At 60.0% G+C, this 16164-nt stretch overlaps 2 protein-coding genes across 2 annotated transcripts; one reads left to right on the plus strand and one right to left on the minus strand.

Moving 5' to 3' along the window:
* The first annotated feature begins 424 nt into the window (after positions 1–424).
* MAMDC4 (MAM domain containing 4) lies at positions 425–12664 on the plus strand. The gene is given in 30 exon segments (XM_087943933.1): positions 425–608; positions 1270–1377; positions 1774–1944; positions 2115–2240; positions 3025–3170; positions 3251–3332; positions 3676–3798; positions 4389–4538; positions 4830–4930; positions 5055–5213; positions 5857–5950; positions 6140–6291; positions 6293–6578; positions 6711–6836; positions 6928–7052; positions 7198–7231; positions 7234–7305; positions 7487–7615; positions 8024–8164; positions 8541–8671; positions 9141–9351; positions 9592–9729; positions 9918–10045; positions 10143–10236; positions 10393–10530; positions 11002–11139; positions 11499–11626; positions 11904–12018; positions 12112–12284; positions 12475–12664. Coding segments are annotated over 30 exon segments (3819 nt in total). The 5' UTR covers positions 425–556; the 3' UTR covers positions 12523–12664.
* Positions 12665–13712: 1048 nt separating this feature from the next.
* EDF1 (endothelial differentiation related factor 1) lies at positions 13713–16087 on the minus strand. Its single transcript, XM_026685879.2, has 5 exons — positions 15152–16087; positions 14694–14745; positions 14384–14544; positions 14198–14291; positions 13713–14003 (listed from the first exon to the last, which is right to left on the minus strand). The coding sequence occupies exons 1-5, from the start codon at positions 15227–15229 to the stop codon at positions 13909–13911; spliced, it is 480 nt and encodes a 159-aa protein (XP_026541664.2). The 5' UTR covers positions 15230–16087; the 3' UTR covers positions 13713–13908.
* Between the last annotated feature and the right edge of the window lie 77 nt (positions 16088–16164).

Consider the following 16164-nt stretch of genomic DNA (forward strand, 5'->3'; position numbering starts at 1 on the left):
CCAGGGTTGCCCAGTGAATTCCAGCCAGGAATTCATCTGTGATGAGCTTTTCCTCTCATTCCTGGGGCAGGCAGCAACCAAGCCAGAGCTGAAGTTAGATCAGGAAGGGCCCGATGTTGGATGCCACCTCCTCTGCCTTGTTAAAACAAAAGGCTGGTAGAAGCGGTCGGCGACCGAAAGAAAGCCTTGGACCCTAAGAAGGAAAGGAAGCTGAGACTTGGCGGCAGAGAGGCACAAGGTTTGCTTGCTAGATTGGCACGCAGCTGCCCTTCTCTGCCTTTTTTTTATTGCTCCAAGGACGTGTCCAGGCCGTTGGGACCCTCTCCGCGCTGAAAGATGGGTGGGAGCATCCTGCTGGCGTCCCCCTCCCTGTGGCCAGTCCCCACCCTGCGCCTGGGCTGTGCCTCCTTCCCTCCTGCTCAGCCCCCGCGGCGTATCTCGCAGGGCAAGGTGATCGGGGAGGTTGAAGTCCAGGCACATCGTTGCTGGAGCAGCCTTTCCTCCTCGCTCTTCCCCAACCGAGCAGGCTTGATCTTGGCTGCTGGGCAGGCCCAGGATGCCGGGGTCCCGGGGGCTGCGGTCCTTCCTGCTCCTGCAGGTGCTGATGGGTGAGTTTTTCAAGAGGAGGAAGCCGCCCCCTTTGCTTGGGGCTGCATGGAAAGGTCCTGAATCGGAGAGGGAAACAGCTGAGCTTTGATTTGAGGGAACCGAAGGAGGGAAGGAGCCAGCCAGGCTGAACCACCTGCTCCTCCCGGGGCCGTTTTGTGTCTGCTGGGAAGTTCAAAGCCTTCCCTGCGTTTTGGAATGTGCCCTTTGGGCTGCGCTTGTGTTTGTTTAAGGTGCAAGAAAAGTGGTTACGTGCAGATTGTGAACCTCCTCTCGGCTTCTCCGTTTTCCTCTATAAACTCTGCCCGTTGACACCTTTATAGGTTTCAGGAGGGACTCAGAGATTTTACCTCCAATCCTGAGAACTGATTTACACTATGAATATTAATTCAGCTCTCTACTTTCTGTATTTGGGTCCGAGCAGTGCAAAATTCCCTCAATGGGATCGTCGGCACTCGTCCTGTTGCCACCGCATGGATCAACGGGTGCAAACTTTTGCCTTGACCAGCCCGGTTCACGTCCTGCTCTCGGAGAAGGGTTGGGCTCCTTCTTGGCTGAGCTGCCTGGGTTGAGCCATGGAGAACGGCCGGAGGAGGAGCAGGTGGGCCAGTCAATGGCCTCTGGGAGCCCCACCCATTGGGGGTTTCTTTCTTGGTCTCCTAGCGGGTCCTCCGTTTGGTGTCCAGGCTGTCTTTGTCAACCGATGTGGGAGTCCAAGGGTGTGTGATTTTGTGTGTGACTGCTGGGATTGTTCAGACGAAAACCAGTGTGGTGAGTTTGGCCTCCTTTCTGGTTCCTCCGGGATGAATTTCAGGCAAAACGGAAGGAAAAAAAAAAAGATTGGAAGTAACTACACTTGTCTGTCAAAAGCAGAAGGGTCCCCCCACAATTCTTCTCCGCCCATCCTAGTAGATACCCCAACTGCCTTGGAATGGATCCCGAGGCCAAAAGGCCCCTGAAGAGGATCAGATCCAGGCAGTTCCTGCCTAGGAAATCCTGCCCTTGAATTGCTGGAGCCTGAAGTCGCTGTTCAGACCCCAAGTCCTCTCATCCCCTCCCCCAGCAGCCCCTTTGCAGCCCCAGGGCCCTTCCAGGCTAGCCGGCGGTGGGTGGGAGACGCCCCTTTGAGATGGGGTGGACGGCTGGCTCTTCCCCTCCACCCTCCAGGCTATCAGCAGGCGTCGGCTCTGGGGGCCCCCTTCACCTGCAGCTTCGAAGGCACCACGTGTGGCTGGGAGGACGTCAGTGACACCGCCTACCGGTGGGACCCAGCCCAGGCCAGCATTGCCACGTGGGGGCTGGAGCCTCCTTTCGACCACACGCTGGGCACGGATGTCGGTAAGGGTGTGTGTGTGGTGGTGGCTGCACAGGAGGGGAAATCCTTGGTGAGGCTCTCCCAGGAGGCGCCTTCCATTTCTCACCCCAAGAGGAGGCCTGATTTGGGGGGGGCTGTGTTGAGTGCCGCTCTTCCCGCTTCCTCTGAATGGCTCCCTTGCCCTCCGTTGCAGGCTGGTACATGGCAGCTACAAAGCAGGGTGCAAAGCCCTGGGCCACAGCCCGGCTGCAGTCGCCCGTGTTGCGAGGAGCAGCTGCCGCCTGTGAGATCCGCGCTTGGTATCTCCTGTGGGGGCCAGGTAGGCTGAGGGAGAACCGGCAGTGGGGTGGGCCTTGCGTGATTCTCTCCCGTACCCCATAGGCCCCTAGACGGAGATGAAGCCGCATCCTCCTCCTCTTCCTTTTCCTCTTCCTCCTCCTCTTCGTCCTTCTCGCTCCTCCTCCTCCTCTTCGTCCTTCTCTTCCTCCTCCTCTTCCTTTCCTCTTCTCTTCCTCCTCTTCGTCCTTCTCTTCTCCTCCTCCTCCTCTTCGTCCTTCTCTTCCTCCTCCTCCTCTTGTCCTCCTCTCTCCTCCTCTTTGTCCTTCTCTTCTCCTCCTCCTCCTCTTCTCCTCCTCCTCCTCCTCCTCCTCTTCGTCCTTCTCTTCCTCCTCCTCCTCCTCCTCCTCTCTTCCTCCTCTTCGTCCTCTCTCTCTCTCCTCCTCCTCCTCCTCTTCGTCCTTCTCTTCCTCCTCCTCCTCTTGTCCTCCTCTCTCTCCTCCTCTTTGTCCTTCTCTTCTCCTCCTCCTCCTCTTCTCCTCCTCCTCCTCCTCTTCGTCCTTCTCCTCCTCCTCCTCCTCCTCCTCCTCCTCCTCCTCCTCCTCCTCTCCTCTTCGTCCTTCTCTTCTCTTCCTCCTCCTCTCTCCTCCTCCTCCTCCTCTTCTCCTCCTCCTCCTCTTCCTCCTTCTCTTCTCCTCCTCTTCCTCCTCTTCTCCTCCTCCTCCTCTTCGTCCTTCTCTTCTCCTCCTCTTCCTCCTCCTCCTCCTCCCTCCTCCTCCTCCTCCTGGTTGGAGGAGCTCTGCCATCTGATGCTCTTTCAAACACAGGCCTTAACGAGACTCAGCAGCCTCGGTTCACCTTGGAGCTGAGCCAGGGAAGTCGCACCATCTCCCTGTGGCAAAGCCCTCCAGGCAGCACCTCCTCCTGGCAGGAGCTGGTGGCCTACACCGGCCACATCCCAGGCAGCTTCCAGGTACCTGGCACCCAAGCCCAGCCCTGCCTCCACCCGGTGGGATCTCCCCAGACTCACCTGTAACCTGTTCCTCCTGCCAGGTCACCTTCGTCTCCACCCAGGACTTCTCCGTAGCACAGCTGGCGCTGGACGATGTGGAATTCAGGAACTGTGGCTTCCCACGTAAAGTTGTTGTTGTTGTTTTCCCTGTATTTATTTTCCCTGAACCTGCATTTTCTGTAAAGGCCCCGAAGGATGCTGTCTTTCTGACCTGCAAGCCACTCCTTGGCTTGCTCGTGGGCCATGCAGGCTGGGGATGATGGGGCTTGTGTCGCAGCCCATCTAGCGGTACGCCGGCAATGGACCGCTGCAGCCGGTCCCCAAGAGAGAGCTCGCAGGGTGAACACAGGCTAAAGGGAAGGACCCCCCTTGCTGGAAGCCCCCGCAGTGGGGCTCAGCCGCTTCCTTTGCGCTCTCTGCCTACCCTTTTGGCTCACCCAGCTCCTTTCCCCGTCCCTCCTCCTAGCTCCCCAGACGTGTGGCTCGGAGGCATTCCACTGCCAGCAGGGCGGCTGCGTTGCCACAGACCGGGTGTGTGACGGCACCGCAGATTGCCGGGCTGCTGAGGATGAAGCCCAGGCTGAATGTGGTGAGCCAGGGGAGGGTGGGAGGGGGGCAGGTTCTGGTTCCCAGCGATGCTGGGAAGGAGCTTCGCCCTCCAGCGCTAAGGGAACCGGAGGGAAGCGAACCCCGTGGTCCTGCTGCTCCCCTCACTGTTCTCGCCTGGGGATCCCGCCGGAGGTGATCTTGTAGATTGTCTGCAATGGGCAATCAGGGGCTTGTGGCTTCCCCTTCGGGGCAACCTGCAAGCCTCTTTTCTTGGTCGTCCACTCTGGTCATCCACATCGTGCCTTCCCTGCCGTTTCTAAACTGAGTAGCTCGCAGGCCTGTCAGGGAGAGGCCACCTGGGGTGCCCCTGCTCTGGAAGAGCCTTGGGTTCCAGAGAGCTCGGTGTGTGTGTGTGTGTGTGTGAGAGAGAGAGAGAGAGAGAGAGAAAGAAAGAAAAAGAGAAAAAAGAGAGAGAGACCTTCCTTCTCCTCTTAGCCCCTTGACCTTGATCTACGCCAAGCTGGGACAGGGGATTTTTCCCCAGGCTGTCTGTAGTTAGCTTGGTCCGTGGTCTGAGAAGCTCTTGGGCCAGTGTGTGTATCTCTCTCTCTCTCTCCCTCGCCCCCACAGCCGCCTTCAGAGCGTGTTCCTTTGAGAAGGACTGGTGCCAGTGGACGGTGGTCCCCAACACGACTCTTGCCTGGCTAAGGAACTCGAGCCTCCACCTGGCCCCTCCTTCCGTCGGGCCCTCACGGGATCACAGCACCAACAGCCGGGAAGGTGAGGTTAGGCAGGCAGCAAGGAAGCAGAAACTCAGGGTTGGCCTGAGAATGCAGCCTCGGTTCAGAATGGCCCTGGCCCCTCTCGCTGGCTCCTGTGCTTGGAGCCGTTTTGGCTCCGTGTCCCGGTCCAGGTAGAATATTCCACTCTGGATTTGGCTGCCCTCCTGGAGGTGAAAATCTGCAGCCTCCTCCGGGCAGAGTTAAAGTTCCCAAGGCTTGGAGTCAGGCACGGCCTGCAGGAGGAGATGTCCAGCTGACACCCCTGCCTTGCTTGCTCCATCCACCGCAGGCATCTTCGCGTACGTCGAGACCCAGAAGCTGGACCTGCACGAGGGAAGAGCCTGGCTGAGCAGCCCAGCGTTGGCCCCGGACCCCAACCATTCCTGCTATGTGAGTGGCCTGAGTGTCCCCTCAGGCTACAGCTGGACCGGCTGGCCTCACTGCTCTTAACGGAGGGTCTTGGGGGCTTACCTTCTGCTTGTGGTCAGTGGCTTTGGCTGGTTTGTCTTTCCAGCTGGTTCTCTACCTCTACCTGCATGGCTCCGACAGCAACAGCCTGAACATCTACAGCCAAACGGCACAAGATTTGCAGCTCATCTGGAGCCGCACAGGAGACCTGGGCAACTTCTGGTTCCGGGAGAAAGTGGATTTCGTGGGCGCAAAGAAGTTCAAGGTAGTAGACGAAGCCCCGGGGGCCCTGGTGACAGGTGCCCGAACCTCCCAGGTGGAGCAGGGTGACATGGGCAGCAGGAGGCTGCCGGTGGCCACGGGCTAGGGGTCACAGCCGCTGCTCTGTCCCTGGCCCTGTATGGCATGAACCTCAGTGGTGAGAGTGCAGTACTGCAGGCTCCTTCTGCTGGCTGCCAGCTGCCTGCAATTTGGCTGTTCAAATCCCACCACGCTCAAGGTTGACTCAGCCTCCCATCCTTCCGAGGTGGGTCAAATGAGGACCCCGGTTGTTGGAGGAAAGAGGTTGGCTCTGTAAACCGCTTAGAGAGGTCTGGAAAGCACTGTGAAGCGGTGTATAAATCTAAGAGGGTTTGCTATCTACCTACCTACCTACCTACCTACCTGCCGTGGTGGCACAGTGTTGAGACTGACTCTGCCAACTGCCAGGAGTTCGATCCTGATGGGCTCCAGGTTGACTCCGCCTTCCGTCCTTCTGAAGTGGGTCAAACGAGGACCCCGATTGCTGGGGGGCAAGAGGCTGACTCTGTAAACCACTTAGAGAGGGCTGGAAAGCACTGTGAAGCGGTGTATAAGTCTTAAGAGCTACTGGTATTGTCCTGCACTGATCAGCTTGATTTTTCTGCCAGATTGTGATCGAGGGCAGGATTGGAGGCGGGCAGGAAGGGAGCATCGCTCTAGACGACCTTCGTCTGTCCCCTGGCTGCAGGATGGTGGAGGACTGTGAGTAGGAGCGGCAGGGCTGCCGGCTGAGCCGCGGCGGTTGAAGCCCTCTCCTCTGCTTCTTGGGCAGCTAGCTCCCCCTCCCCTCTTGTTGGAAGGCCCAGGAGTAGCCGGGTCCTCCTGCTTTGCCTGAGCCCCCCTCGGAAGCCCTTTGGCCCCGCTGAGGCCTCGGCATTCGGTCCTTTTCAGCCCAGCTCCCGACTCCTCCCACGCCGGAGACCCCCGGCCCTTGCCCCGAGGAGCAGTTTGCTTGTGACCAGGGCAAGCGATGCCTCCACCACGAGCTGCTCTGCAACTTCAAGGCCGAGTGTGACGACGCCTCTGACGAGCAGCGGTGTGGTAAGGGGCCGGGGGAACGGGATTCACTTTCTGCCCGGCTGGGTTTTGGCAAAAGCCCCGGCTTGCCGTGCAGAGGTTCTTCGAGGCAGCAAACCCAGAAGAGGGGCACAAAATGGGGGTCCCCGACCCTCCTCCCCACTCCGAGCTGTGTGGCCTGTCTGGCCCCTTGAGATGCAGATCTCCACGCCTCTCCCTCCAGGAGGGACCGATTTTTCCCAGGACGCCGGGGGATGGATGGACATGAGCGTGGGCCGCCTGCGATGGACCACCAGCCGGCTCAGTCCTCTGGGTAAGAGGGTGGCAGGAACATGGCCCTGCCAGGTTAGAAGGGGGCTGGGGCCATGCCAGGAGGAGGAAGAGGAGGGGGTTGCAGCTGTCTTTTGGTCGACCTGGGACTCCCCCTTGTTTCGTTCCTCCTCAGGGCCGGTTTTCAGTCTGCAGAAGGCCCCTGGGCAGATGTTCTCCATGGCAAGGGCTGCCACTCCCGTGTTGGGCCCTTCGGGCGTAGGCTGTGTGCTGCAGATGGACGTTGCCACCGGCCCAGAAGGTATACGGGCGCTGCCTTTGTCCCCTTGGCCCAGCTGGACGCTGCCTGGCACTGAAAAAAACACGGCCTGCTTCTCTGCTCCGTCCTGCAGGCTTCCTCGCCCTCGCCATTGCCGACGGGAGCCCGGGCACCCGCTGGTGGCCTTGGTTTGCCCAGAGCAGTGAGACCTGGAGAAAGGCCACGGTGCCTCTGGGCGCAAGGAAAAGGCCCTTCCAGGTAAGGGGGCTGCCTCCAGTTCCTTCAGGGTGAGGCCTGGCTTAGAGGCCGAGGGAGGCTGCCCCTTGGGGTGCAGCTGCGGAGAGGAAAGAAGAAGCCAAGAGCTCCAGGCGAAGCCCTTGCCCTGTTTCTTGCTCTTCCTCAGCTAGAGCTGCTGGCCAGGGCAGATCTGGATGGACCCCGGGGGCCCTGCCCCTTGCCGTCAGCAATGTCTCCTTTGTGAACTGCAGCCCCGAAGGAGGCCCAGCTTCAGGTACCTGCCCTGCTCCTTTGGTTCCCCGAGAAGGAGCCTTGTGCTGCAGGCTTGGGAGGAAAACGGCAGGGAGGGAAGGAGGGAGGGGCTGGGGCGCATCCTTCGCCTCCTCGGTTGTCTGTGGCTGACCTGGCAAAGGCCCCCAACAATCCCCTTGCTGCTGCTGCTGCTTCTCCCCCAGCCCCCCAGGCAGGGCTGTCCTGCAATTTTGAGACCGACTGGTGCAGCTGGTACCTGGAGCAGAACGAGGGCTTCGAATGGAGGCGAAGCCAAAGCCGGAAAGGGGCCGTGGACCACACCACCGGCACAGGTAGTCTGGCTGGCAGGCCGGGGGGGGGCCTTCTGGGCAGCTGACTTTGAAGCCCCTGGGGCGGTGGGGGTGGGGTGGGGCTCAGAGGTCCATCCAGAAAGCCTCGCCGGGCTCCGCTCGTGCCGGGAACAGGGGAAGGACGTTTGGGTTGTCTCTGACCCTAAATGAGGTTCCAGAAACCAGAAACCCTTTAAGAAAGAAAAGCGTGAGGCAAATAGAATCCCCACCTGGCTCAAAATTACCCCAAGCGGCCTCTCTCTTCAACAAAGTCATGGGATGACATAAATGGTGGACGTGAAAAGGTCAGAAACGGAACAGGAGCAAACGGGGAGGCCGCCAGGGCTCCAGAGAGCAACCACGGAGCCCCCCCGGCCAGCGTTTTGCAGTCCCCCCTCTCCTCTTCCGCAGGCTCTTTCCTGCTCGCAGAGCCTGGTGGAGCCTGGAAGCCAGGCTGGCGCACGCGCCTCCTTTCTGCTCCCCAGGCTGTTCCCGCTGCTGTCGCGACCGTTTGCCTTTCCTTCTGGTATCGCCTGGAGGGCCCCCAGATTGGTAAGCTTTCAGAGTCCCCTGCAGGAGCCTCCCCCATCCCTGGGGGCAGTCAGGCTGTTCTAGCCCCGCATGAGAGAAGGGTGGGTGGCCATAGCGGCCCCTCCCCTCCCATCTTAGCAGCCTCCGAGGCTCCGTCTTGTGCCGAAGGCTCATTTAGCTGACCGAGGGCTCTTGACCCTGCCGCCTTTCTGAGCGGCGTTGCAGTTTTGTCTTAAATCCTCCCGCCATCTTCCGTCCGGGGGAGGGGGAGGGATCTCTGACCCTCCAGAATGTACATCCCGCATGTACTCTCCAGCCTGGCAGAACAGCTGTGTTGGGTTGGCCCCCTTCCGAACATTTACACGCCCAACACGCGGGGGGGATTTTGGTTTTGCAGGGACCCTGGCCCTGAAAGTGAAGGAGGCTGGAGAACCGGAGCAGGTGCTCTGGGCCAGGAGAGGGAGCCACGGGGCGGTTTGGCATCGAGCCTCCTCCTCCATTTCCCCCAAGCCTGGTCAGAATTACCAGGTAAAGAGACGCCGCACCTTCCTTTTTGCATTGAAGGAAACACAGAGCAAGAGGGGGCTGATCTCAGGAACATCTCGAAAGCTGCACCTTGGAGGAGTTGTTAGACTGGTGTGGACTCCTCCTCGGGCAGCTGCTCACACCGCCGTGTCCCTTTAGGATGGGGTCGGGCAGGATAGGGCAGCTCCAGCTTTGGATTGGCGCTGGGGAGCGTCCAGGGTATCTTCTGTGTCCTCCTTGCAGCTTCAAAATAAACAACCCCCTTTCCGTATCGAGGAAGAAGGAAGCAGAGTGTGGAATTTGGACTGCCAGGATAGGTTGCTTCCCTGGATTAGATAGATCTCCTCGTCTTTCCAGATTCCTCTGGGCCTCGTTTTTTCTTTTCTGGCCCCTGAGGGCTAGAAACTTGGGTCTGCACAAGGGAGTCAATACTTCTCGCTCTCTGAAGTGGCTTTGGCAACCTGTCCTGCAGGTGATCTTTGAGGCGCTTCGGGACGGCTTCCTGGGGAGCATAGCTTTGGATGACCTGACGGTGACGCCCGGGGCCTGCCCGGCCCAGAGGCATTGTTCCTTCGAGACTGGCAAATGCGGCTTCTCGGCCCCCGAGCAGCCGGCGTGGCAGCGGCAGAACGGGGGCGGGGGCGGGGGCCCTCCCGTGGATCACACCCTGGGCGAGCCAAGAGGTAAGAGGCAGCAGCGTGCCCCTTTGTGTCCCTGGGGAGGATTGGGCCTGGGGCTCCCAGGGGAGGCCTGAGAAATGCTTCTGGGCCCCTGCAGGTGAGAGGTGCCAGATGTGGGGCCAAATTATAGCCTGGCAGCTCAGGTAAGGCAGGTAGAGAAGTCATGCGCTACTCATAGCAGGTGCCATCCTTGGAGGTTTTATTTTGGCAATCTACTGTTCTCTCCCCCCCCCCCCCCCCAAGGGCATTACATGATCCTCCACACTGGTGCAGACCAACTCCCTTTGGGGCAGACGGCCGTCCTGCGCTCCGGCGCCTTCCCTCCTCTGCGGCGCACCCACTGTGTCTCCTTTTGGTACCACCTAAACAGCAGTGAGCCAGGTGAGCAGGCCAGGTAGGGCGCGAGGGCTACAAGGGTCCGATTCCCAGTGCCAAGAGGTCTTAAGACCTCACTGCGCTTCCTGCCAACAAGGGACTCTGGCATTTGCCCTCGCCCAGAGACACAGCGGAGGGGGCAGAGGCAGCCTTGGGGCTCTGGACTCTCCTCCTCTCTCGGTTGCTCTCCCTAGGATCCTTGACCGCTTACGTGGAGGAGGAAGAGGGAGCGGGAGAGGCAGGGAGGCTCAGCCTGGATCCCACAGAGGGAGAAGCCTGGCGGTATGGCAGCTTTGTGGCCAAGGTCCATGGGAGATGGCAGGTGGGCACGGTGGCCTTTTTTGAACCCGAGCTGCATGCCTGGAAACCGTCGGAGCTGGCCACGAGCCTCTTCCGCCCTCTGTGTCTTCCGTGAACAGGTGTCTTTCGCGGCGACAGGCGCTGGCGGAGAGCCGTCCTCTTACGTCGCCCTCGATGACCTCCTGGTGAAGGAAGGCGGCTGCCCTGAACCAGGTGAGGGCAGCTGGAGTCTTCCCTCTTTTAGAAAAAGAAAGAGGGAATGTCATGGGCACGGTGGAGGGGAGAGACCCACACCAAGCCAGAGAGCGTGGCCTCCTTTCCACTTGGAAAAAATGGTTGGGGTAACCGTGGGGGGTCCTTCGGGCCCAGCCTCTTGTGACTTTGAGTCAGGCCCCTGTGGCTGGAGCAAGCCTCACGGAGACTGGTACAGCTGGGACTGGAAGGAAGCAGCCACCACCTTGCGCTCCCCATCTCCCAAGGAAGACCACACCCTCGGCACCAATGCAGGTTAGCGCTCGGTCCCTGGGGGGTTGCGCGAGAGGAGCTCGGGCTGCCAGGAGTGCGGCTTCCCCCACGGATTTGGCCCAAACATTCGCTGGACCAGCAAATTGGGGCTGTGAGGAGGAGGAGGAGGAGGAGGAGGAGTTGGCGGCTCCAGTTGGATGGGAATTGATGAGGCTTGCCTCCGTCTTGGGCTCCGATAGTCCTCCTTCATTCGGGGAGTTATTGAATCATCCCGATACACAAGGAAACCGACATCCTGGACTTGGTCTGTTTAGGGGCTTAAATTCCCCTACAAAAGCCCGAAGTAGCTGACAGATCAGGGGAGGAGTCCATGCACGTTCTGGGAGGGAGCCCTCCATCCTCGTTGCGCAGGGGCCACAGCCAAGGACCCCGTTCTCTTGGGATCAACTCTGCAGGAGGAGGCCCGGCCCCTATTTCCTTCCTGCTCTTCAGCGTTTTTTTTTTCTTCGTTAGGTCACTACGCCTACGTTGACCTGGTGGTGCTGAGCTTGGGAAAGAGCACCGCGCGCCTGGTGAGCGAGCCCCTGGCACCCACCACGGGCTCCTGCCTGCAGTTCCACTACCACATGGACTTCCTTGGCCAAAGCAGCTGTAAGTCAGACAAGGAGATTCCCCTCTCCATATCCCCATATCCCCCCCAATCCGGAGACGTGGCAATCTGCTGCAGAAGTGGCATTGTTAAAGCTTCTTGGGCAGGTTCCTGCTTGGAGGAGAGAAGCCCGAGACCTTCGAGAAGAGATTGGACTGCCATTTGTCAGAAATGGTGTAGGGTCTCCCACTTGGGCCCCCGGGAGGTTAGATTAGATGACCTATAAGGTCCCTTCCAACGAGGACTATTAAATTTGATGGTGGGGGAGGGAGGAGGAGCCTGGCTCCCTGAGGCAGAGGGCAGAGGGAGCTGCGCCTGGGTCTCCGTGCTGACCTCCCTCCCCTCCCCTCTGCATTGCCAGCTCCTGCAGAGCTCAGAGTGAGGCTGACCGGGGCGCAGGGAGAAAGGGTGATCTGGACCGCCACAGGCCATCAGAGGCGGGCTTGGACGAAGCGAACGCTCCTGGTGACCAGCCCTGTGGAGTTCCAGGTGTTCTGACTTCAGCTTCCCTCCCTGGCCCTGAAAGAAAAGGCAGCCGGCAACGCCAGGCCTTGGCACCCGGGCTTTGAGCCTGCCTGTCCTTGCCGCACCCCTTGCGCTGCCTCTTCCGGATTAAGGGCCTTCGCTGCCGCCCACATCCCGACGTTGCATGCAGTCTTTGAATGATGGGTCTCTTTCTCTCTGTTCCCTTGATGAACCCCACCCTGCCTCTTCTCTGCCTCGGTCTCCCATCCTGTCCTTCTGAGCGTAGCTCTCTCCCCTTCAGATCGTCCTGGAGGTCAGCAACGGAGCCTGGGCGAGCTCAGGGGTGATTGCGCTGGACGATCTCCGCTACGCACCTGGGCCGGACTGTGCCTCTCCCCAGGCAGGCCAAGTGGAAGGTCAGGCCCAGCGCGGCAGCCAAGGCCCATCCCTGTGGGGGGCCCCCTGAGCTGGTCGGAAGAGGCTCCCGCCATTCCTTTTTGCCTTGGCAGAGAGCGGCAGCCCTCTCTCGGTGTTGACCATCGGCGTGGTGGCTGGCGTGGTGAACACCGTCTTGCTGCTGCTGATCGTGGCCACCTGTTGCCTGTGGAAGAGGAGAGGGAGTCGGGAAAGGATGGTGGAAGAGGAGGCCAACGGGCAGGGGTTCGACATAGCCTTTCGAGACGTAAGTGCTGGAGGGGGGGGCGTGTTGCGTGGCCCTCTGCTGCCCAGCCAGGCTGCCTTTAACTGGGACCGGTGGCTGGGTGAGAGCTTCCTTTTCACCCTCCAAGCAGACCGTCTCCAGGCAGCCCGAGCGGCTTCCCCCCGCAGTTTCTTGGCTAAGGCCAGCCCGTGTCTCTTCCCTTGGCTTCCAGGACAGGATCATCCTACCCCAGATGGCTCTTGACCCAGCAACGTCTTAGGTCAGCCCCTGCCTTCCCCGTTCGGCCTTGCATCGGCCTCTGTTCCACTGGAGAGGCAACGGGAGCGACTCCAATAAAGGGGGGGGGCATCTTTGGTTGAATCCGTCTCTTTTCTTGACCAGAGACAGGCTGCCATTCACCCAGGTTGGAAGATCCCATTTACGGCGGCTCGAAAAGCATTTCAACGCAAGGGAATGAAAATAAACCTGCCCAAACCCACAAACACTGGCTTCATCTCTTGTGTGAACCTGTCCAAGGACTCCGTGCTCGGATGGTCCTTGTTTTTTTGGGGGGGCACTTCCCTGAAAGCCTCGATCGGCACCCCCAAATGAGGTACTTGCCCCCCTCGAGACTCTCCTCTGTTGGAAGAGGCTGGTGGGCAAGTGACAGGAATGTACGTGTGTGTGAGCCCCTAGGGCAGCTCTTTACTGAAAAGAGGTCCGGACTGTTTCCCTCAAAACTGTCAGTGGGGAGAAAACATCTCCAAATGCAGCCCAGGCGCAGCTGGTTGGAAACCTGGATGAAAGCAGGCCCTGAAGCCACCATGGCTGCCCAGAGTACATTCCACCATCATGGTCCCCCCTTTCCCATTGAAACCAAGCCAGGGCAGCTGGCCTTGCTTCTTGCACCCCCCATCAGCCACACTCCCCCCAGGGGTAGGATTCACATTTTTTAACAACTGGTTCTTTGAGCGTGGCTTAGGTGGTGGGCGTGGCTTGGTGGTCATGTTATTGGCTGGGTATGGCCACTCAATATCACTCACATCAAGGCATGCATCTCCTCGCCTGGCCTCTCATGACTGTGGGGATGCTGCAACAGTCATAAGTGTGAAAAATGGTCATAAGTCACTTTTTTCCATGCCATTGTAACTTTGAGTGGTCACTCCACACAAGCAAAGTACCAGCAAAGGAGGGGGAAAAAAAACTCCAGAGAAGTTCCCGAGACAGGAAGTCTAGTCCTGCCAAGAATGTAATAAGGGTTAATGGAGAGGGAGTGTCTAAGCAACACCAGAATGTTTCCTTCCTGCCTTCCTTACAGGATTAGCCCAGTAATTTCTTCTAAAAACCTGTTCTCCAAACTGCTTAGAATGTTAACCGGTTCTACGCGAATAGGTGCAAACTGGTAGAATCCCACCCCTGCAACCCCCTCCCCTTCCCAAAGGCCCCCAAAGACGATGACGACCATGTGTCTTTCTTGCCCCTGGCAGATTCAGATGCTTTTATTAGGATTTGGATACTTTGAAAAAGGAAGGCAGGAATGTCGGCGGTTGAGAGGTTCGCTGATTCCCGAGAGGGTTGTGATCGTGGAGGTGTGTCAGCCTGGCAGAGAGAGGGAGCCAACCCTGGCCACGCCAGAGGAGGAGCAGCAGCGCCCGTCCAGGCGAGATCAGTCGGGGCAGACTGATTTCGAGGCTTTGTCATCACTTCCCCTTGGGGGCCTTTTCGAGGGCCGCCCGATGTCCCGCCCTCGGAGCTTAAGGCCTGGAAAAGAGCAAAAGGAGCAGGAAGAGATGGGGGGGAAAGGTGCCTGTGAAGACCGCAGCCCCCATGCACCCCCCAAGACAGCAGCAGCCTGGAGAGGGGGGAGAGGAAGATCTTGGTCGCAGCCTCAGGAGAGGCCTGGGGAGCTTCTGCACAGTTGTGGGAGCCAGAAGCTCCACCCCGCCCGCACTCACCGATGGCCCGCTCGATCTTGCCCAGCACCTGGTTGTTGGGGATGGCCTTCCCGGCCTCGTAGTCTGCGATGACCTGGGGCTTCTCGTTGATTTTCTGCAGAGGGAGAGCCAGGCAGCTGCACGGGGCGGAAGGGAGACTCGCTTCCCCCAGGCCCGGCCCTTTAGCCTCGCTAAAAGGCCCCTTACCGTAGCCAGGTCCTTCTGGGTCAGCCCGTTGTTCTGCCGGCCCTGCTGGATCACCTTGCCCACCTCCAGCGGGACCCGGTCGTGGTGCAGCTCCTCGGTCTCCCGGTCCAGCTTGGCCGTGTTCTTGGTGATCGAGTGCTGCTTGTTCTGCCCTGCGGCCCCTGCGGGGGAAGGAGCAGGGCCGGCGGCGGCGGCGGTTGAGGAAGGGGCCTCGCCTCGGCCGGCTTGCCCGCCCCCCTCCCGGGCCGGAGCCGGAGCGGCTGCGATACAGAGGGCGCCTTGGGCCCGCCCGCCCGCCGGCGACACCTACACTTTTTGGAGGTCTCCACGTCTTCGCCTCTCCGCTGGGCCGCCATCACAGCCTGAAGAGCAACGGGAGCGTTACCGGGCCGTGGAAGGAGAGCCGGCCCTGGAGGCCCCCCCGCCGGACGCCTTCGGGGCATCCCGGGCAACCGAACCGCCCCCTCCTCCCGGCCCGGAGGGGGCCTTTCTTGGCCGGCAGGGGCGCCCTGCGAGCGCGACGGCCCGGAACGGGGAAAGGCGAAGCGCGGATCCCGTCCCGGCAGCGACACCGCCGGGGCGTCCCCGGCTGACCCCGAGCCGGGAGCACCCAGGCAGGCCGAGCCCCCCCCCGCGAACGGAGCCTATGCAAATAAGGGCTTGGTGGGCGTGCCCGCCTGAGATTGACGTGGGCCCTACGCAGGCACTCCTCCCACCGGGAGATGGGCGGGGATTGAAGAGCGCACGCGCGCTCCTGCCTCCCCTCACCTGCTTCGATTTGGCTTGAGCCGCGCTGGGCCCCTTCTTGCGCAGCACCGTCACCGTGTCCCAGTCACTCTCCGCCATGGCGTCTCTGATTCCTGCTTCTGCTTCTGCCGCCGCCTCTTCGCTGCTCAACCTCCGCAATAGGCCGTCCCTCTCCCCGTTCCCTCCCTCATCCCGTTTATCCCTCGCGAGGGCGGAGCGCGCGGCACCTCCATTGGGCCGTCCCGGTGCCACTCAAGGACGAAACCTCAAGGAGATTGGCTGAGGAACAAGACTCCTCCCCCCCCGACGGGAGGGCTCATACGTCACAATAACTGTCACACCTCCACATCGTGTTTTGAAGTCTTTTAATAGATCAGCTCTTTTGTCGATCAAGGCTCTCCGTCCTAGGATTGGTCGAGAGTTTTCTGCAAGGCTGTACCTGAGAATTCTCCCAGAAGCCCCTTTGCAATAGGTTGTACATCAAGCCGTTTCAAGACGCTGTGCCGCATGATTGGCTGGAACAAGGTTTGCCCCTCCTCTTAGGAAGATACAGCAATCCGAAAGCGATGACGGCCATCACTCTTCTTCAGGAGCATGCGCAGAACCCGCCTGGCCGGCAGGTCCATCTCTTAATCTTAGACGCGAATCCAATTTTCCAGGGAAATTTCGCTTCTTCCGAATGACGCTCCACCTGTCACCACCACCACCACCCGGCGGACCGTGTCTGCCCTCCTCCCCTGCAGGGGTCGGCCAAGGATGGCGTATGATGAGGGGAGTTCAAGGGATTCCTCAGCAACTCAGCTCTTTTCTCTCAGATGCCTCAGAAAGGCAACCCCCCAAACCCCGGCCAAAGACGGATGAACTTGTGGCTTGACCGTCGCGAACAGCGAAGCTTCCTCCGGTCGGAAAAGGGCCGCTCCCTCTGGGAACCGAGGCGACATGGAGGCGCTTCGATCGCTGACAGCAGTGCCGCCGCCGCGGAGTTACCTCAGGGAGCAGCCTTCCCGCGCTCCGGACAACGTCACCCGAAGCCA

The sequence above is a fragment of the Notechis scutatus genome, chromosome 15, assembly GCF_049901735.1.
Source record: "Notechis scutatus isolate UNSWTSFEM ecotype Mainland chromosome 15, rNotScu1.2, whole genome shotgun sequence".
Classification (NCBI taxonomy): Eukaryota; Metazoa; Chordata; class Lepidosauria; order Squamata; family Elapidae; genus Notechis; species Notechis scutatus.

Excerpts from the sequence above, each read along its gene's own strand:
- EDF1 (XM_026685879.2), bottom strand. The coding sequence starts at position 15,229 with ATGGCGGAGAGTGACTGGGACACGGTGACGGTGCTGCGCAAGAAGGGG. Across the intron at positions 14,746-15,151 it reads CTCAAGCCAAATCGAAGCAG|GCTGTGATGGCGGCCCAGCG; the intron begins GTGAGGGGAGGC and ends GTTGCTCTTCAG. Across the intron at positions 14,292-14,383 it reads CCCAGAAGGACCTGGCTACG|AAAATCAACGAGAAGCCCCA; the intron begins GTAAGGGGCCTT and ends CTCCCTCTGCAG.